This window comes from Panthera pardus, unplaced genomic scaffold (genome assembly GCF_024362965.1).
Source record: "Panthera pardus isolate Hobbes unplaced genomic scaffold, ASM2436296v1 HiC_scaffold_11, whole genome shotgun sequence".
Lineage (NCBI taxonomy): Eukaryota > Metazoa > Chordata > Mammalia > Carnivora > Felidae > Panthera > Panthera pardus.
Window position 1 is genome coordinate 54982355 of NW_026526666.1, and position 19026 is coordinate 55001380.

The window sequence follows — 19026 nt, forward strand, 5'->3', positions numbered from 1 at the left end:
ATTTGCTGAGCTCTCTAAAGATCTCTAATAAAATCTTTGAAAAAGAAAAAAAAAATATTTGTTGAACTGAATGGGCCCTTGAGTTGAACAGTAAAAACATTTTACACCCAAAGTTGTTTTTTTTTTTTTTTTTTTTTTTTTTTTTTTTTTTTTTTTTAAGAAACTAATATTTAGGGTCGCCTGGGTGGCTCAGTCGGTTGAGTGTCCGACTTCAGCTCAGGTCACAATCTCGCGGTCCGTGAGTTCGAGCCCCGCGTTGGGCTCTGGGCTGATGGCCCAGAGCCTGGAGCCTGCTTCCGATTCTGTGTCTCCCCCTCTCTCTGCCCCTCCCCCGTTCATGCTTTGTCTCTCTATGTCTCAAAAATAAATAAACGTTAAAAAAAAAAATTAAAAAAAAAAAAAGAAACTAATATTTATTTTCTATCCACCTTATTTCCACATTCTGTTTTGGAGCCTGTAGAAGAATTGCTTAACACCACCCAGTGTTGTTCTTACCCATTCAATGGTCTGAGAATGAGAGCTGCAGACCAGTCTTCAGTGGCAGACTATGGGCTCTGGTCTGCAGTATGGAACTGCTGGATGGGCACAGAGGCCACCTGCGTGCCTTCAGGCCAGTCTGCAACCTGAGCTCGATAGCAGTAAACTCAAGCAGTTTGCTTGGGCTAGAGATGTCCACTCACCCTGAAATTCCTTCTTGGTCATGGCCTTTTCAGCAGTGGACTGCTCTTTCTTTTCTGTCTCTTTAGAATCTCTGTAGATATAGATCAGGCATGATCTCCCATGGGTGTGCATGAGGGATGGTGGCACAGGTGCACAGAACTTCCCGCACCATCATGTACCACACGAGCCCCACTGAGCTTCCTTGTTGTTGCACAGGATGGCGATGTGCACATAGCATGGAGGAGAGTCTGTGATACACAGAGCAGTGGTTGGCAGGTTAACATAAGATGCCTCCATGGGAGGCTGGTGGTCAGCCCTGGGCTCAGTAACCACCGGAAGATGTGGTTCTTGGAAGTCTGCCTGGATCTGGTTATTGAAAGTTGTGGGAGTGAAGTACCCAGCAGTAGGAGTGGCTACAGTGGCACCAGCAAAATTCAGGACAGCCCACTGGCCGGTGTTCCTGGAGGACGTGACACTGACACCAACTGGGTTTTCAATGGTAACAATGGCACAAGCCATCAGTGGAAGCTTCTTCCAGGTCCCCTTCAGATTTATGATGTAGATGCCATCACTTTAACTTTTGTAGACGTACTTTCCATTTGGAAGTCAGAGTTGGTGCCACCTAAGTAGGTTCCTGCTGCAAGGAATTTAGGGATATCCTCTTCCTTCATTTGTAGGACATCAGGGGCTCTGGGCACTGTAAAAGTTTCCCTTTAAGTTATTATGGGACCCTATGACCACACCATGTGGACCCCTGTCTGGGTGGTGCAGAGTGGCATACCTAAAGTTTGATCACTGATATGCTCACTCTTCTGTGGCTGGAAATCCTAAAAAAAAGATAAAATAAAATGTTAAGGGAGTTATTATGCTGAGTAAAACACCCAGGCTTAGGAACTAGTGTGCATAAGACCTCAAATTTCTTTCTGGCTCTCAATATGAGAGTCATGATTGTTTCCCTTGCGTCATCCTCCGCATGTGGCTTTTCATCTTACATTCTGGTTTTGCTCCAGGAGACTACACTGTCTTATGCCAGGGACCTGATGAAAGGTCACACTCAGAATGGCCAGGCTGGGAAGAGCTCACTTAACAGCATAGGTCTCTAACTACATTCTCTAGTGCTCTACCTCAGTGAGGTAAAAGCAAGAATGAAAAATTCCAAAGAAGCCTAAAATTTAGATTTTGTCCTGAGAGTGTAACTGGAAAGTTTTTTTGTTCTGAGTTGTGTAACCAGGAATGGGTGAGTTTCTGTCATTTCCCCACCATATAAAAAGGAATTTATGATGAATCATTGTTAAATACAGTGATGTGGACTTATTCTTTCCAGCTTAGTGTGACCCATCCCAACCAGTTTCTTTAAAGTTTACAGTCAGTTTCTTTAAAGACAGCATGAGAAACCTCAGTGTCCTCTGGAGGTGTTTGTAAATGGATGCCAGCCCAGCCTTTATTAAACTGGGTTTATACATCATATAATTGCCCATCTTGATATACCTCTTTCAGACTCTGCTTGAGCAAGGGCAAAATGAGTTGAGGATTGTCTTTTGCTGCAAATGCTGATCTTTGGTATTTTTTGGTTGATAATGCTTTATCTTTTTCCATGTTGTCCTTGGATTTCTTGAAGTTTCTCCTTTTTTCAGTCTTTTTTTTTTTTTTTAAATCTACATATGTTATGTCGACTTAGGTTGTTATTCACCTAAATTCAATTCAAAGAACCATGGCAAAAATTTACTGAGCACTTGTTCTATATAAAGCATGATGGAGCTGTTTTTTTAAAGCTTCAACACAGAGTCTTTAGAGCTGCGGGATCCAATAGGGTAGCTATTATTGACATGTGGCTATTTAAACTTAAATTAATTAAAATTAAATGAAATAAAGATTTTATTTCCTCAGTTTACTAGCCATATTTCAAGTGCTTCATAGCCAAATATGGCTAGTGGCTACTGTATTGGGCATCACAGATAGAGAATGTTTTCATCATTATGGAAAGTTCTCTTGGACAGTGCTCTTATTATAGAGTTTCAGTTATATAGGACTTCAACTCACTACTTGTCTTTCATTTATGAGATAGTCAAAAACTCATATCTTTCAATGAGAATTTTTTTTAGCAATTCAAGTAACACTTATTGAATTTTACTGTTAGGTACTATGGGAAATAAAAGGAAAAATAAAATATGTTTCTTATCCTCAAGGAACTTAAAAAACATATATGTATCTTAAATTTAATGTTTTTTTAAATGTTTATTTATTTTTGAGAGAGAGAGTGAGCAAGTGATCATGAATGGGGGAGGGACAGAGAGTGAGGGAGACAGAGGATCCAAAGCAGGCTTTGTGTTGACAGCAGACGGCCCTATATGAGGCTCGAATTCACAAACTGTGAGATCATGACCTGAGCTGAAGTTGGACACTTAACCAACTGAGCCACTCAGGTGCCCCAGGAACTTAAAATATATGGAGGAAAACTGGCACATAACACAACTAATGAGATTAATAGGGTAGGATATGCAAAGTGATGTAGTAGAGGCATAATCAAAGTACAATGGACTCGTTTGAGGAGGGATTTCTCTCTTTTTTTTTTATCATTTTAAAAAAATTTATTTATTTATTTTGAGAGAGACTGAGAGTGAGGGAGAGGCAGAGAGACAGAGACAGAGAGAGAGAGAGAGAGAGAGAGAGAGAATCCCAAGCAGGCTCCACATTATCAGCATAGAGCCCCACTTGGGGTTTGAGCTCATGACCCGTGAGATCATGACCTGAGCCGAGGTCAAGAGTCCATGCTCAACCAGCTGAGCCACCCAGGTGCCTCTGCATTAGAATCTTCATTTGGAAGGAGGCGTTTAGAAAGGAAAGGGCATCAGGAAGGCAGAAAGTCATTTTAGGTGTCAAGGGAAGAATATGAGTAAAGACATGGAATAGGGAAAGCAGTTTTGTCTAAGGCAGGTAATATGGCATAGAGATTAAGAGCATAGCCTCTGGGGACAACCTGTCTGGGCTCAAAAACCTGGCTTTACTTCTTTTTAACAAGTAGATTCATCTTTCTAAGTCTGTTTCTTCATCTGTAAAATGGAGCTAATAGTAAAATAGTAGCTATCTAACAGAGAATTTGTAAGGATTCAATAAGATACTGTTTTTGGAGACTTGGCACAGTGCCTGGCTTATATCAGACCACTAGGGGAGGAACTGGGGGAAAGTGAATTTGCAAACAACAGAGTCTGCCAACAATGGCTGAATTTAGTGGCTGAAATAAGATAGAAGATAATTTCCCTTTCAGTTAAAAATCTAGAGGTAGGCAATCCAGAATTGATAGGTTGGCTCTCTTCCACAAAGTCATCAAGGACCCAGTTCCTTCTAACTTTCTGGTACACCATCGCTAGGGCGTGGCCCTTGTCATCAAAGTCCAGGATGGAACTTTAGTCATGATATTCATATCCCAATCAGCAAAATAAGTAGGCATCCTTTGTCTCTTATGGTTCCCAGAAGTTGAAACCTGACATTTCCACTTGCATGTCATTGGCATGAATTCAGTCACATGGCCACACCTAGCTGCAGGGAAACTGGGAAACGTCTTTTTTCTGGGTGGCCTTTTTACCAGCTAAAATTTTTATTACTAATAGAAGAGGGGAAATGGATATTGGAGGATATTAGCAGTCTCTGTTACAAAGAGGGACAAGAATGAAGCCAGATGACAGAGATCTTCTATGCAGTCTAAGGAGTTTGTACTTTTATTGCTTGGGCTCTGTGGAGCTACTAATACTCTCCACATAGGGAATTAATACAATTACAGGCTGTTCATGTAAGGGACTTGGACTCGGTTCCTCAAATCAGCAATACTCACCCCAGAAATACTCAGATACTTGCAAGAACAGTTACTCTCAAAAAAAAAAAAATTCCCCTTGAGCTTCTAACAGTCTTTCCCATTCTCCTTCCTCTTTAAGGAAGGAATGAGGTAACCTGAGGGGAGGAAATGTGAGAAGGCAATCCTTCCACCTGGCAGCTCTCTTTTAGACTTCCTCCAGTGCATCATTGGCGCTCTCAAAATGTGCTGAGAATGGAAATCAGTTCTTTATATGGGCAGGTGCCAAGCAAAGGGAATTGGTATCTTATTATCAGGATATTGTGCTCTTTCTCTGAGTACTTTGTGGTTACCCTAGACACTGCACTGTTGATGGGGTACCCGACTAGATTCTAAGCAGCTTGAGGACAGAATTCAGGTATTGAGTCCATATCTTCTGCATTTAACACAGTGCCTAGTGTAAAGCACGCATAAAATTGTCGGATGTCTGGATAAATGCTGAGTCTGTAAATGCTGCCTAGGATAGTGTTGGCTTTAAAGCAGTTGTATCAGGGCTTAAATCCTCATACTGAGTCTGTGGTGAAAGCATCTCAGGCAAAGGCTAAGAAAAAGATTTATGTAAGGTGAAGACATAATTGTGTCCACTTGGAGTGTGGTTTTGCTCGGAATGCACTGGATAGTGAAACAATGAGATCAGGTCAAATAATTTGTGTTAAATTCTGAAGCCTGTCTTTTCTTAGTCTTTAATATTCTAGGCACTACTTTACTAAGACAATAAAAATATACTGAATTTGTGTGTTTACAAAATATATCTTGAGGTAAGCCCCTCCAAAAATGTGTTTATTTATTATTTATTTTTTTAAGTAATCTTTTTGCCCAATGTGGGGCTTAAATTCATGACCCCGAGATCAAGAGCACATACTCTACCTACTGAGCCAGCCAGGCACCCCCAAAAAGATTTGTTTTTGATGTTTATTTATTTTTGAGAGAGAGAGAAGGAAAAATAGAGCAAGCAAGGGTGGGGCAGAGAGAGAGGGAGACAGAGGATTAGAAGTGGGTTCTGTGCTGACAGCAGAGAGCCCAATGTGGGGTCTGAACTTAGGAGTCGTGAGATCATGACCTGAGGCGAAGTCAGACACTTAACTGGCTGAGCCACCCAGGCGCCCCCTACCAAAGATTTTTAAATCAACAAATATTTACTAAGTATGTGTAAAGCATTATGGTAAGGGCCAGAAGGAATAAAACTTACAAAGAACCAATCCTTGCTTTCAAGGAATTTACAATCAACAAACACTGTGCTAGGTTGTAGGAATCTAAGTATGGTTGACTAGACTCCTACTCACATGGGACTTACAATATGGTATGAAAAACAGACAGATAAACAGATGACTGCCTGTACTGTGATTTAGTGTTTGAACCTTTCTCAGAGCCAAATATACATATTTTGGTAAAAATCTGAAAAAAATCTGTACATTTGAGATTTTGTAAAGTCTGCAGACACATTCTAGTTAACTAGTATATAAAATGTTTTCGAGGAGTTGGATATATTTCAGGAGTGGCAGTGATATGATATGCAACCAGGAGAGAGAGAGACAGGGGAAAAAAAAAAGAGGGTTGATCATTTTGAGGTGACATTAAATTATCTTTTGACACCAGCTGTATCTTTTTTATAACAGAAAGTGGAAACAACTCTGTCCTTGACCTTCAAAAAGAAATTGACTTACCTAGCTTAACTATTCAAACAAACAACTGTGTACTCTCTTCAATTCCTATGATGATTTTGATTTACTGTAAATGACTGAATTTAATGAACTAAATTATGCTATTTAAATGCATTTTGTGAATGGTATTGTAGTTTGTTACAAAGCATTATGTCTATGCTAAATTGTGCTGTAAATGATATGGTATGGAACATATGTGCTGTATTCATAATTTAACTGTTGCTATGGAGTACCTTCTTGGATAGGACATACTGAAAAAGGAGCCTTTATTTACCTGGTGAAATGAAGGTGATATCTCAGCAAATCACTAGGTCTTACTGACCTTGGCAGAATTACAGTGCTAATATTTTCACATGGATGAACTGTTCTTGAACAATTTCTCTAATGTATATGGCAGAAATAGGCTTTCCATTAAAACTGGGTATATATGGTATATCTTCTCTTTCCATTTTTTTCCCCTTCAACAAACATTTACTGCAGTCATTGCAAGGATAATTCCACCTCCATTAAGGTACATGTTTTCTCCTGGCCTCTCAAATGGTAGGGGTAATAGAATACAAAGGTTTGTCCTGCAGTTATGCTGGTGGTCTCTGAAAGGACTTGCATTAAATAACACACTGCTTTTCCTCTTTCTGAGTAATTCCAGAAACTTGAAAAAAGAGTAAACACTGGAGCCAAAATACCCCCTTTATTACTGATACAGGATAAATTGGCTTAGCGTGGGAGCCAAATGGGCTTTCTAACAATATCCTGACTTCAGGTATGCTTATCTACTAGGTTTTGGACTTCTTTGCATGGAAGGACTGCTGAAGTAAGATTTTTAACATGGAAGAACAAAGAATTTGTGCTTTCTCTGGACAGGTTCATCTCAAGAGAAAAAAGAATTGAGCCAAGTGGAGCATGTCTAGTTATTCTTTACAAAATTTACCAGTTAGGTTTGAATGTATGGGGGTAGAGAGAGGCCTTAGCTCTCTTCACAGGAAGGGAACATGAAGCATAAGAAAATCACTCCCCAATAACAAGTGTAGTTTTTCAAAAAGGGAATCAGTTTCAAAGTTTATTGCTAGAGAGAAATCCACAGGATTTGTTGCACATTTATGATGATGCTTCCATTTTTCCCCTGTAAGGAGTATCTTCATGGCAACAATACTTCTATTATTTAAAAAAATGTTTATTTGTTTATTTTGAGAGAGAGAGAGAACATGGGGGAAAGCAGAGAGGTGGGGGGAGGAGAGGGGACAGAGAGAATCCCAAGCAGGCTCTGCACTGATAGCATGGAGCCCGATGTGGGGCTTGAACTCACGAACAGTGAGATCATGACCTAAGCCTAAAGTAAGAGTTGGATGCTTAACTGACTGAGCCACCCAGTCACCCCAGTACTTCTATTAGTTGATGGAAGGTAAAGACATAGCAGTCACATTATAAGTTCAGGAAAAATTGCTTGGAATTTAAATGATCATTCTTAGTACTTCAATGCTGACTACTCTGCTGTGCCGACATACATACACAAGACAGAGTCAAAAGACTTTGGTTCTAGGAGAAGTTTCATGATCATTAGCTCTTGGCTTAGACTGCCATAACAAAATACTATAGACTGAGTAGCTTAAACAACAGACATTTAATTTTTGTAGATCAGGAGGCTAGAAATCTGAGATTAAGAATTTCAGCATAGTTGGTTTCTGGAAAGGACTCTTCCTGGCTTGTAGGTGGCTGCCATCTTGCTGTATGCTCACACATCCTCTTCTTTGTGTGCACTCAGATACAGTAAGCCAGCACTCTCTGCATAAGAATATTAATCCTATCAAATCTGGGACCCACCCTTATGGCTTACTTTAACCTTTAATAATTTTCTTACAGTCTTTGTCTCCAAATATAGTCACATTGGGGGTAAGGGCTTCAATATGAATTGGGGGGTGAGGCATAATTCAGTCCATAGCAAGTTCATTGTGTGACCAGGCAAGTGATTTCTGTTTCATTTTCCCTTCCTGTGAATGGGAGTTCATGCCTTATGTAACCTTAAAAAGTTAACAGTACATCAAGTAAAATCATAGGAGTTAATACATTGACGTGTTTAAACTGCTAATAGTTACTGAGGGTAGGCTTTTCTTGTTATTACCCATCCGTGGTTCTTTTTTTCTTACCTGCATATTCCTGGATGGTAGATAGGAAAGGTAAGTCTTTGGTCTCACCCCTTTAAGAAACATCTTTTGGGGTGCCTGGCTGGCTCAGTCAGTGGAGCAGGCAACTCTTGATCTCGAGTTTATGAGTTCAAGTCCCACGTTGAGTATAGAGCTTACTTAAAAAGAAAGAAAGGAAAGAAAGAAAGAAAGAAAGAAAGAAAGAAAGAAAGAAAGAAAGAAAGAAAAGAAAAGAAAACATCTTTTGGGAGCAGATAACAGCATGAAGCAGGCATTACACAACAAGAAATGCCATTTTTCCATAATGACTTCAAACATTCAGCAACTAGATTTCACAACCAACCAATCCTCTGGCAGGAAACAAGAGTTCAGTTTTATTTTAATTGTTTTTGAAGTAGAGTTTTTGGATCAAATGCATGAAAGATTAAGAGAAGAAATCTATAAAGACCCATCTCTATACTGCAAAAGAATATCATAATGTCAACACTGGACAGAATATTAAGCTAGTAGGTGAGTTTTCATTTTAATGAGATTCTTCTGAATGTAGCTTAGAGTTAGGGGTATGCAAATGACTGGACAGTCAATTTTGATGAGTTGCTATAAGAAAAGAATTAGTCATTTTTCTGTCCTGTATTTGGCATATTTCTCAGAGGGATTCATTTAACATGTCTTTTTTTTCCTATTTTTATTTTTTTATTTTTATTTATTTTTATTTTTTTTCAATATATGAAGTTTATTGTCAAATTGGTTTCCATACAACACCCAGTGCTCATCCCAAAAGGTGCCCTCCTCAATACCCATCACCCACCCACCCCTCCCTCCCACCCACCCCATCAACCCTCAGTTTTTTCTCAGTTTTTAAGAGTCTCTTATGCTTTAGCTCTCTTCCACTCTAACCTCTTTTTTTTTTCCTTCCCCTCCCCCATGGGTTTCTGTCAAGTTTCTCAGGATCCACATAAGAGTGAAACCATATGGTATCTGTCTTTCTCTGTATGGCTTATTTCACTTAGCATCACACTCTCCAGTTCCATCCATGTTGCTACAAAGGGCCATATTTCATTCTTTCTCATTGTCACGTAGTACTCCATTGTGTATATAAACCACAATTTCTTTATCCATTCATCAGTTGATGGACATTTAGGCTCTTTCCATAATTTGGCTATTGTTGAGAGTGCTGCTATAAACATTGGGGTACAAGTGCCCCTACATTTAACATGTCTTTTGGTAATATCCTCTCTATATTTATTTTAGAAGCAGCATGAAATGGTACAGCTAATATTTTTATATATTACAATGGCCAAAAAATTTAATTTGAACTTGGAGCTCATCTACTTGCTCTTTTTTAGGATTATAGCACAGAATTGCTTTGGGAGCAGGGGCAATATGATTCTTATAAAGGATGTAAAACTGTTTGATAATACAATCTGCAAGTTGAATGTTGGAGCTGGTGTGTGAAGGTCACTGATGACTAGAGAAACTTCAAAGGTCTTTCTTTATGATTGGCCTCTGTGAATGGGTATGGTTGAAGCAAACAGGTAGAAGTCAGTTTTGACTGTATGATTTCCCACATCAACAACATGGAATTATAATATCAGAGATTTTGCATTTTTCTGAATGCCAGAAACAGAATTTTGGCTAGTTATTCTAGCAAAGTGCTTGGCTGATACACAGGTAAGAGTCAGAGAATTGGGGAAGTAAAGTATATAATGTGGAGTGAACTCCTGAGATATGTATTTAGAGCCCCCAAGCCACACTTGCAGATGACAAAACCCAAACCAAGAAATAAAAATGATTTGTGTAGGGGTGCCTAGGTGGCTCAGTCTGTTGAGCACCCAGCTGTTGGTCTCAGCTCAGGTCATGATCTCATGGTTTGTGGGGTTGAGCCCCACATTGGGCTCAGTACTGACAGTGAGGAGTCTGCTTGGGATTCACTCTCTCCCTTTCTGTCTGCTCCTCCTCTGCTCTCTCTCTCTCTCAAAATAAGTAAGTACACTTAAAAAAAGAAAAGAATTTTAAAAAATAATTTATTTTAAGTTACCCAACAAATTAGTGATAGAACCAGATCTACCCTAGGTCTCCTTATAGTCCAATATTTCCTACATACAAGAAAGGGATGGGTATTACAGTCATTCTATGGAGAACTTAGGGCAAAGGAAATTCCTAATATGAACACCAAGGCATTTAGGATCGTAGAATCAGATGATTTGAATGTTTAGAAAGACTTAAAGATTAGGTCTTTAAATGTTGTGTAATTTAATGTCCTATACAACACTTGAATTCTGTGTACAAAATCCCTGCCAAATGGGCAGTGAATATTTGCACACTTAGAGCAATGGGACACTTGATATTTGATTTTTAGAAAGTTTAAGAAAGGGGCGCCTGGGTGGCTCAGTTGGTTAAGTGTCCAACTCTTGGTTTTGGCTCCAGTCAAGATCGAACCACGAGTGAGTTTGAACCCTGCATCAGGCTCCACACTGACAGTGCAGAGACTGCTTGGTATTCTCTCTCCATGTCTCTTTGTCCCTCCCCCACTCTCTCTCCCAAAAATAAATAAATAAACTTAAAAAAAAAAAGAAGAAAGTTTAGGAAGTTAGAAAGTATAGTGTTATGTTGGGCGTAATTTGTCTTCCTGCAACTTCACGTTATAGATTTTAGTTCTGCTTTCTAGTGTTTCAAAAATCATGCAGTTATCCATGGGAGTATTACCCTTTGTCCTCTTTCATATGTATTACCTTTTTTTTTTTAAGTTTTAAGTTTATTTGTTTTGAGAGAGAGAGTGAGCAGGGGAGGGGCAGAGAGAACAGGAGAGAGAGAACTCTCACACAGGCTTTGCACTGTCAGAGTGGAGCTGGATGTGCGGCTCAAATTCATGAACAGTGAGATCATGACCTGAGCCAAAATCAAGAGTTGGACAGACGGACACCACCCAGGCACCTGCCCTACCCTGTCTTTTCTTCCATCAGTGATCTGTTTTAGTAGAACATACTTAAATGTCCTCTGGACCATCCACAAATATGCTTGCCACTAAAATATTTCCAGTTCATTGTGTAAAACAGGACTGAAAAATCTCAAAAAAGGGGTAAGGAAAGGGAAACTAGAGTCCATTATAGTTCATTTAGGCCAATTGTTTGATTTTTTTGATGTCTTTGCAAATGCTGGTTTCTGTGTGGGTCTCAGTATGACTAGTATGATCTCTTTGGCTAGGTTGATTCAACACATTTTCTAAAATGGATTGACTTGTTATCTCTATCTTTCTGAGATCTTTGAGTACCTAGTGTTAAGCAAATTTGATGTATAAAAATCAGATTTAGACAAAAAGTTCAGAAAATGATCAATACACTCAAAGAATTCTTTTAGATAACAAGTTCTCCAAATGCCCGTAAGGTGTAATTAAGATTGAAAAAAGTTCTGTTTCAATTTAAAATCTCTGGAATACTTCATGTACATAAAACAAGGCTCAGACATTTGAAAACTCCACGAGGGAAAATAGAATTAGAAACTAAACTTGTGGGCAAATAGAAACAGGGAGGTAAAATTCAAGGCCATCTGAATGTTACCACATTTTGGGGGCTGCAGACATGCACGGAGCTTTGCTGTTTGAGAGTTGGTGTGGAGCTTGTGGTTCAGCTTAAAAAAATTCAAGTGTCATTTCAACCAAAATTCTCTTGCTGATCCTGTTCCCTATTTTATCCAAGTGAATAAAAGCCAATGAAAGGATAGAGGAAGTGCTCACCAGAACTTATTTGTCTGGTTCAGGCCCCTGCCTCTGTACTTGCTGGGGTCTAATTTGATATTTTATAATAATGTTTTGGAGTATTTATTTTTACTTTGTTAAGAATTCAGGTGTTTTTTTTGTTTTGTTTTTTGTTTTGTTTTGTTTTGTTTTGTTTTGAGAGGGAGAGGGCAGAGGGAGAGAAAGAGAGAAACTCAACCAGGCTCAAACTCAGCAATGAGCCCGATTCAGCCCGATTCCAGAACACTGGGATCATGACCTGAGCCACAATCATGAGTTGGTTGCTCAACTGACTGAGTCACTCAGGTGCCCGTAAGAGTTCAGCTTTTTACTGAAAAGGTTACAGAAGAGGTTTAGTCAAAAAGACAAAAGCCCATATCATCATCAGATGACTCTAATTCTTTTTTCATTGCTTCCACTTTCTCAGCTGGGGCAGCAGTGGTGGAGGGAGCAGAACCTCCTGCTGGTGCAGGTCCACCAGCCCCTACATTGCAGATGAGGCTCCTGGTGTTCACATTGGGCAGGGCCTTTGCAAATAAGCCTGGCTAGAAAGGTTCAACATTTATACTTGCTGCTTTAATGGGAGCATTGATCTTAGCCTCTGTGACCATCACCTCATCGTCCTGTAGGATGAGGACCAAGTAGATGCAGGTGAGCTCCAAGACTGAGGCCATGGTGCAAGGGAGTGCTAAACAGGCGCTGACAGGTGCAGTGCTGGCCAAGTGGTTGAAGGGGAGGGCCTCATCCCCACGTGGCCTATGGCTGCTTCAGAAAGACCCAGCACCTTAGTGACAGCTGAGGAAAAGAAGGAAACATTTCTGTATAAAGTCAACAAGTAGAGAATATAATTCATTATAAAACATCTGAAATATGATACTTAGTGGCAAAATAGACTATTTGCATCAGACTGAAAATTACTCTTAGAAAATCTTATCATAGGAACCAAGCATGTGACTGACTTTGGATCAGGTCTGGACCAATATATTTTGGTTTCTGCTAGAGACATTTACAGTGTATCTACAATGCATTTAAAAGTCAGCGCATTTTAGGGGCGCCTGGGTGGCTCAGTCGGTTAAGCGTCCGACTTCAGCTCAGGTCATGATCTCGCGGTCCGTGAGTTCGAGCCCCGCGTCGGGCTCTGTGCTGACTGCTCAGAGCCTGGAGCCTGTTTCAGATTCTGTGTCTCCCTCTCTCTGACCCTCCCCCGTTCATGCTCTGTCTCTCTCTGTCTCAAAATAAATAAACGTTAAAAAATAAATAAATAAAAAAAATAAAAGTCGGCGCATTTTAGGGGTGCCTGGGTGGCTCGGTCGGTTGAGCGTCGGACTTCAGCTCAGGTCATGATCTCATAGTTAATGAGCTCAAGCCCCGCATCAGACTTGGTGCTGTCAGCACAGAGCCTGCTTAGGATCCTCTGTACCCCTCTCTCTCTGCACCTCACCCTCCCTCTCAAAAATAAGTGAACATTTAAAAAAATTTTTTTTAAGTTAATATATTTTAGGCTACTTGATTTTTGATGAAATAGCTTCATTTTTTTCTTGGGTGTATAATTTCCATCAAAATTGGAAAATTTTTGGTCGTTATTTCTTCAAATAGTTTTTCTCTTCTCTTCCTCTCTTCTAGGACTGCAACTACTCATGTATTAAGCTGCTTTAAGTTGTCCCACATTTCGCTATTCCACAACTCATTGTCTATTTTTTTTTCAGTCTGCAATGTTAATCCTATCCAATGTATTTTTCATCTTTAGAAATTTGATTTTGGCCATTTTTATATCTTCCATGCTCCTTTCATGACTTAGTGAGTTTGGGTGTTAGACATTGTGAATTTTATGTTGTTTACGTGCTTGATTCTTTTGTATTCCTATAAATATTTTTGAGCATTGCTCTGGGCATTCAAATAACTTGGAAATTGATTCTTTTGAGATTTGCCATTAAATTTTGTTAAGTGGCACCAGAGCAACTTTAAGCTAGAGCTAATTTGCCCCTACTACTGAGACAATATCCTTCTGAGTTCTCTATCTGTTGCCTTATGTATTATAAAGTGTTTTGTTTTGTTTTGTTTTTAACTCTGCCTGTGGAAAGATCCCCAGCACTGTGTGAGCTCTGAAAATAGTTCCACCTGCTCTTTTTCAGTGGTTCTTTTTTCAGCCTTGAGTAGTCTTCTCTTATGTATATACTGATGAACACTAAGCATGAGACTTGAAGGGTACCCTCTGCAGATCTTTAGAACTCTCTTCCTTGGTACCCTGGTACTCTCTCCTCCCTCATACTCTCTCCTCCCTGGTACTTGTCCTGTGTATTCTAGCCACCTTGGCCTCCCCAAATTCTCAACTCTCTCAACTCAGGGAGTTGATTTTATCCTCTTTTTATTTCCCCTTTTCTCAGGGATCATTGTCTTGCACTGCCTGTTGTCCAGTGTCTGAAAACTACTATTTCATATATTTGTCTTTTTTTTTCTTTTAGTCACTCCATCATACCCAGAAGTGACATCCTAAAAGTCAGTGTATTTTAGGACTCTTAAGTGAGAAGAATGGTTTCCATCTTTCTATTAGTGTATCCTCAAAGTGTTTGATACATAGTGTTTAAAGGCATTTATATAAACAATGGAAGTCTTTCTTTGGGGAAATTAAAACAACACAACTTGATTGCATATCATGCTTTCATATTTTGCAGATGTTAATATTTAATCATATGCGGAACCATTTAGCTTAAGTGCATTAATGTAACTCATTTAAAAGAGGCCAGTAATTGTCCTATTAACTCCCAGTCTGGATGTTATCTGCTCTGCCCTGCTGGTAAGGCCAGAGGGGGACTCTTCTATTGGCACCCACAGAGATTGCTCTGATCTGTTGAAAATCCTGTTAAAATCTAATTACTTAGGAGAATCAGCCAGGGAATATCTAATGAGCTCTAGGAAACCCACTAGAAGAAATTCTGTGTTACTAACGAATGAAATGTCTTCTGTCTTTCAATTACACTGGTATCGCATGAATGTAATTGCTGCCTTATAAAATGTGACTCTTGTTTGTTTTTAATTGTGTGTCATGAATTTTTTTGATCATGTGAAAATAACTTAATTTCTCATGGAGGAGAAATGATGGTGTAAAGCTTAAGAAGGTATACTCTTTTCCTCATGAATATTTGATAACTTGGTATTAACAAATGCTTAAAAAAAAGTATGTACATTGTTTAATGAAACCACCACACAGGTGTGAAAAACATGATGATTAAAAGACATTGAATTTTAAGTCTAGAATGAAAAACATGTTCGTCAGGAAACTCTGAGAAGGATTAGTCTCTGCAGTCATCTTAAAGATATTGCCAAAAGAAATGGATTTCTTAAAAATGGAAATTTATTTGTCTCACTTATTTTGTAAATATATTGAGACTCTTAGTGTAGTTTATATTCCTTCTGTCTTTAACAATTAGTAATATCTTTTTTTCACATCTAGCCTAACTTTGTATTTCAACTTTGTTGACTTCCATTTCTCTATATTTAGGACTTTGTTTTCTTAAAACTGGATGGTTGGTTAAAGCTATGGGCTTTGTAGTGAGGTAGATCTGAGGCATTCAAATCCTGGCTCTTACAGTCACAACAAATTTCTTAACCCCTGAGTCTCAGTTTCTATTTCTATGTGGGGGCGCTAATTAATATACACAGTACTGCATAAAGTTGTGAGGATTTTGTGAAGTAATGTGTAGAAAATGCTTAGCATAGTATTGTGCATGTTATAACTGCTCAAGAGATAGTTATTATTTTTGAAGACTAATTAAAATTTGGAATATGAAAGAATTGTGATATCTAAGATTCATTAAAAACTAATGTAGGGTGAATTTCTATTATCCTAATGTATTTCTATCACCATGTTCATATTAAATTTGTTGAAAAAATTAAAAAGGGTCTATTTTTAGTAGCATGTCAGTGAACTTCATTCCAAAGTTTATCAAGTTTTTAGCTAATGTGTCATTTTATAACATGGATTGATTTCAGCAGATGACACCAGAAACAAAATGTGGTTTGGTGATACATTACTTAGAAAAATATCTGTCTTAGTGATAAATTATTATTGGAATATTATATAAGATTTTAATGATTGAGGAGAAAAAAGACTATTACATATTATTTCAACAATTAACAATGTAACTATTATTTAAAATTATTATCTGGCCTATAGAACTCAGGCAGTTGAAATACTTAAATTGACAGTGCTTTTATTTTTAATCATTTGATAACATGTTAAAATTAGACTTTATTTTTTTGCCTAAAATATAGATTAAAATGGTTTTTAATCAGACTGTTTGGAAGTTGATACAGAAGTAGCCTTACAGAATGATTTTTGTGTATTATAGTTGAATGAGGAGGTAGAATTGTTATAATAATATTTTCACATAGAATAAGCTCTTGTACCTAAAATTTCTCTCTTGTATAATTCATTAATTCTTACAGCAATTTTATGAATTAGCCTTATAGTACTGTATTGTAGGCAATAAAAGGAGACAGAATTTTTGTATACACGTAGATCTGATTATATTTCTGGTATAAAAGATATACATACAAAGTATAACAAAAATTGGGATGTTTCAATAAAAGAATATTTAAATATTTAAAATAATTTGCTAATGTTTGTTAATTTGATACTTTACATGCATTTAATTTTATGATTGAGAAGAAATGGGGTTATTTGGTAGGGGGAGGATGTTAGAATTGATGAATTTTGATGGCTTGGACTATTTGTTAAAAAGTTTATGTTATAATAAATAAATGTGGTAATGTCATTTTATCTGGCAGGAATTATTATGCTTCTATCAAGGACCAAACATCAGCTAATTAGTTCATTCAGCAAATACTTATTGAGGGTTTATTATTTGCCAGAATGGAATTGTAATGTTGAACAAGACAAGCAGGGAAGAAGAATTAGCAGATTTATTATTAAAGCTAATATTTTGCCACATTGTCAGTTCAGGAAACTTCATCCAGTTGAAATCCTTGACAGAAAGTGCTTTGGTTGTTGATATTAGCATATGAAACTACTGGCTAAGCCTGGCTTTGCTGGGGAATTCATATATTAACTTGATTAATTTAGCACATCTTCATTAACAAGTTTCTGTTGATAACAGAAAACAAATACTTTACTTTGACAATGGAAGTAAAAACAAAAAAAGAAGTAGTTTTATATCTTTCCCTCTGCCTTTCTTTCTTTTTGGGGGGGAGGGGCAAAGGGATCCCTGTGCCTTTCTTTAGTCAAACTCTCTGCTTGGCAAACTCGAAATGTCCAAATCTGTGACCCTGTTCCTGCCCCATCCCCAAACCCCAAACCCCACTCTGCCCCACACACATACACACACTTCCACAACTTTGCCTGGCATGTGGTAGGTGCTTACTGAGTGCTATTGAGTTAGCGTGATTAGTAATTCTGTTATTCTATTAGGTTATATTCCTAGTTCTGTTATTGATTTCTTTGTGATATCTGGCATACAGGCAAGTCACAGGACCCCTTAATTTTCCTGCATAAAAAATGAACACTATGTTTCCCAAAAACCTGATTAAAATATACTGAGGATTGTGAGATATCAGTTTGAACCATATGAAATTGTGATATTTGATCATTTTTTTGACAAAAAAGTTTAAAAATTTCATTTGATTCAACTTAATATTGTTTTTCTAAGGTGTTTTAACTTGACCAAAAATGTAATATAATTATCAAAATAATCACAATGCCAATTATGTCAATTATGTCGCTACTTATAGTTTTCCTTCTACCTTTCTATTTCACCTTGATTGCTGATTTTGGCCTTGCTTTCTTCACTGAATGGTATTTTATTACCAAAAAATTAATTGCATAATATACCTGTCACTCCAAATACTAAATTATATATTTTTTAATGTTAATGATCCTAGAGTCCAATAGGCTAGGTCTAGCAAGCAGTATTATTTGACTTCTTTAAGGACTTTTCAGAATCAGGAGATAGTGGGTAGTGTTTAATGTTCAAATTTAGTTATAGTTTTTAAAAATATCAGTTTCTTTCAATATTAGAAAGTACATATAAAACTAATTTTTATTGTTTCTGACAAATTGGAAAATTTCATTAGCCTATAGTTTGAAAATTATTACTGTGTTTACCCTGAAACTTTACTTGAAACTAAAATTTTAAGCCCTGGTCCACTAATTTCTGATTTATTCTGATAATACTGTGAATAAACATAAGCTTCACAAGATATAGTTATGACAAAATGATATTTTCTCCATAAATTATTATTCTATCTCTGAAGAAACAGGAATATTCCAAAAGTTATCTTTTTCTGGAAAGGCCACAGACGATCATTCTTTCTTTTTTAATATAAAGCAACCCCACTGAATGAGCTAAAGCTCCCCTAAGGTAAAGCCTGAGCTGCTCTGTTTCACATCTTTTAAGGAAAGGTAACATAATTTAATTTGCCTAACATAGGGCATCTGGTAGATGGTTGGAGAAGAGAGATGTAACCAGCTCTTTATGCAAATACCAGGAAGTCCTTATAGCTACTTATCACTTAATCCAGGAGCCCTGAGCAAGTAACTCAAATGAGTGGTTCCCAAATTTGGGGTCAGTGACAAGGCTTTTACTGGTTGTCAGCAGCAATATGAGAAAAGAAAGGACAATACAGATTTCCCATAAAGCTAAATTTACTGAATAAAAGGACTGTTTATGTTCTTTTACATACTGTATATACATATATATATATATATATATATATATATATATATATATATATATATATATTTAAATAGAACTTATCTTTCTTTTTAAAGAAAATTCATTAACAGCAGTTTTAAATTCATAGGAAAATTAAGAGGAAGGTACAAAGATTTCTGGTATGTTCCCTGCTCCCCAACATGGGTTGCCTGCCAGATTATCAACATCTCTCACCAAAGTGATATGTTTGTTACAAATGATTAACCTATACTGATACATCATTATCACCCAAAGTCCATAGTTTACATTAGAGTTT

General features: G+C 37.6%; 1 protein-coding gene and 1 pseudogene across 1 annotated transcript; both read right to left on the reverse strand.

Moving 5' to 3' along the window:
- Window positions 1-429: 429 nt before the first annotated feature.
- On the reverse strand, window positions 430-2256 carry LOC109266608 (40S ribosomal protein SA-like; annotated as a pseudogene).
- A 10136-nt stretch (window positions 2257-12392) lies between these two features.
- Window positions 12393-12713, reverse strand: LOC109266632 (60S acidic ribosomal protein P1-like). The gene is made up of 2 exons (XM_019448838.2): window positions 12639-12713; window positions 12393-12566 (listed from the first exon to the last, which is right to left on the reverse strand). Exons 1-2 carry the CDS (start codon window positions 12711-12713, stop codon window positions 12393-12395), a joined length of 249 nt encoding a protein of 82 aa, XP_019304383.1.
- Between the last annotated feature and the right edge of the window lie 6313 nt (window positions 12714-19026).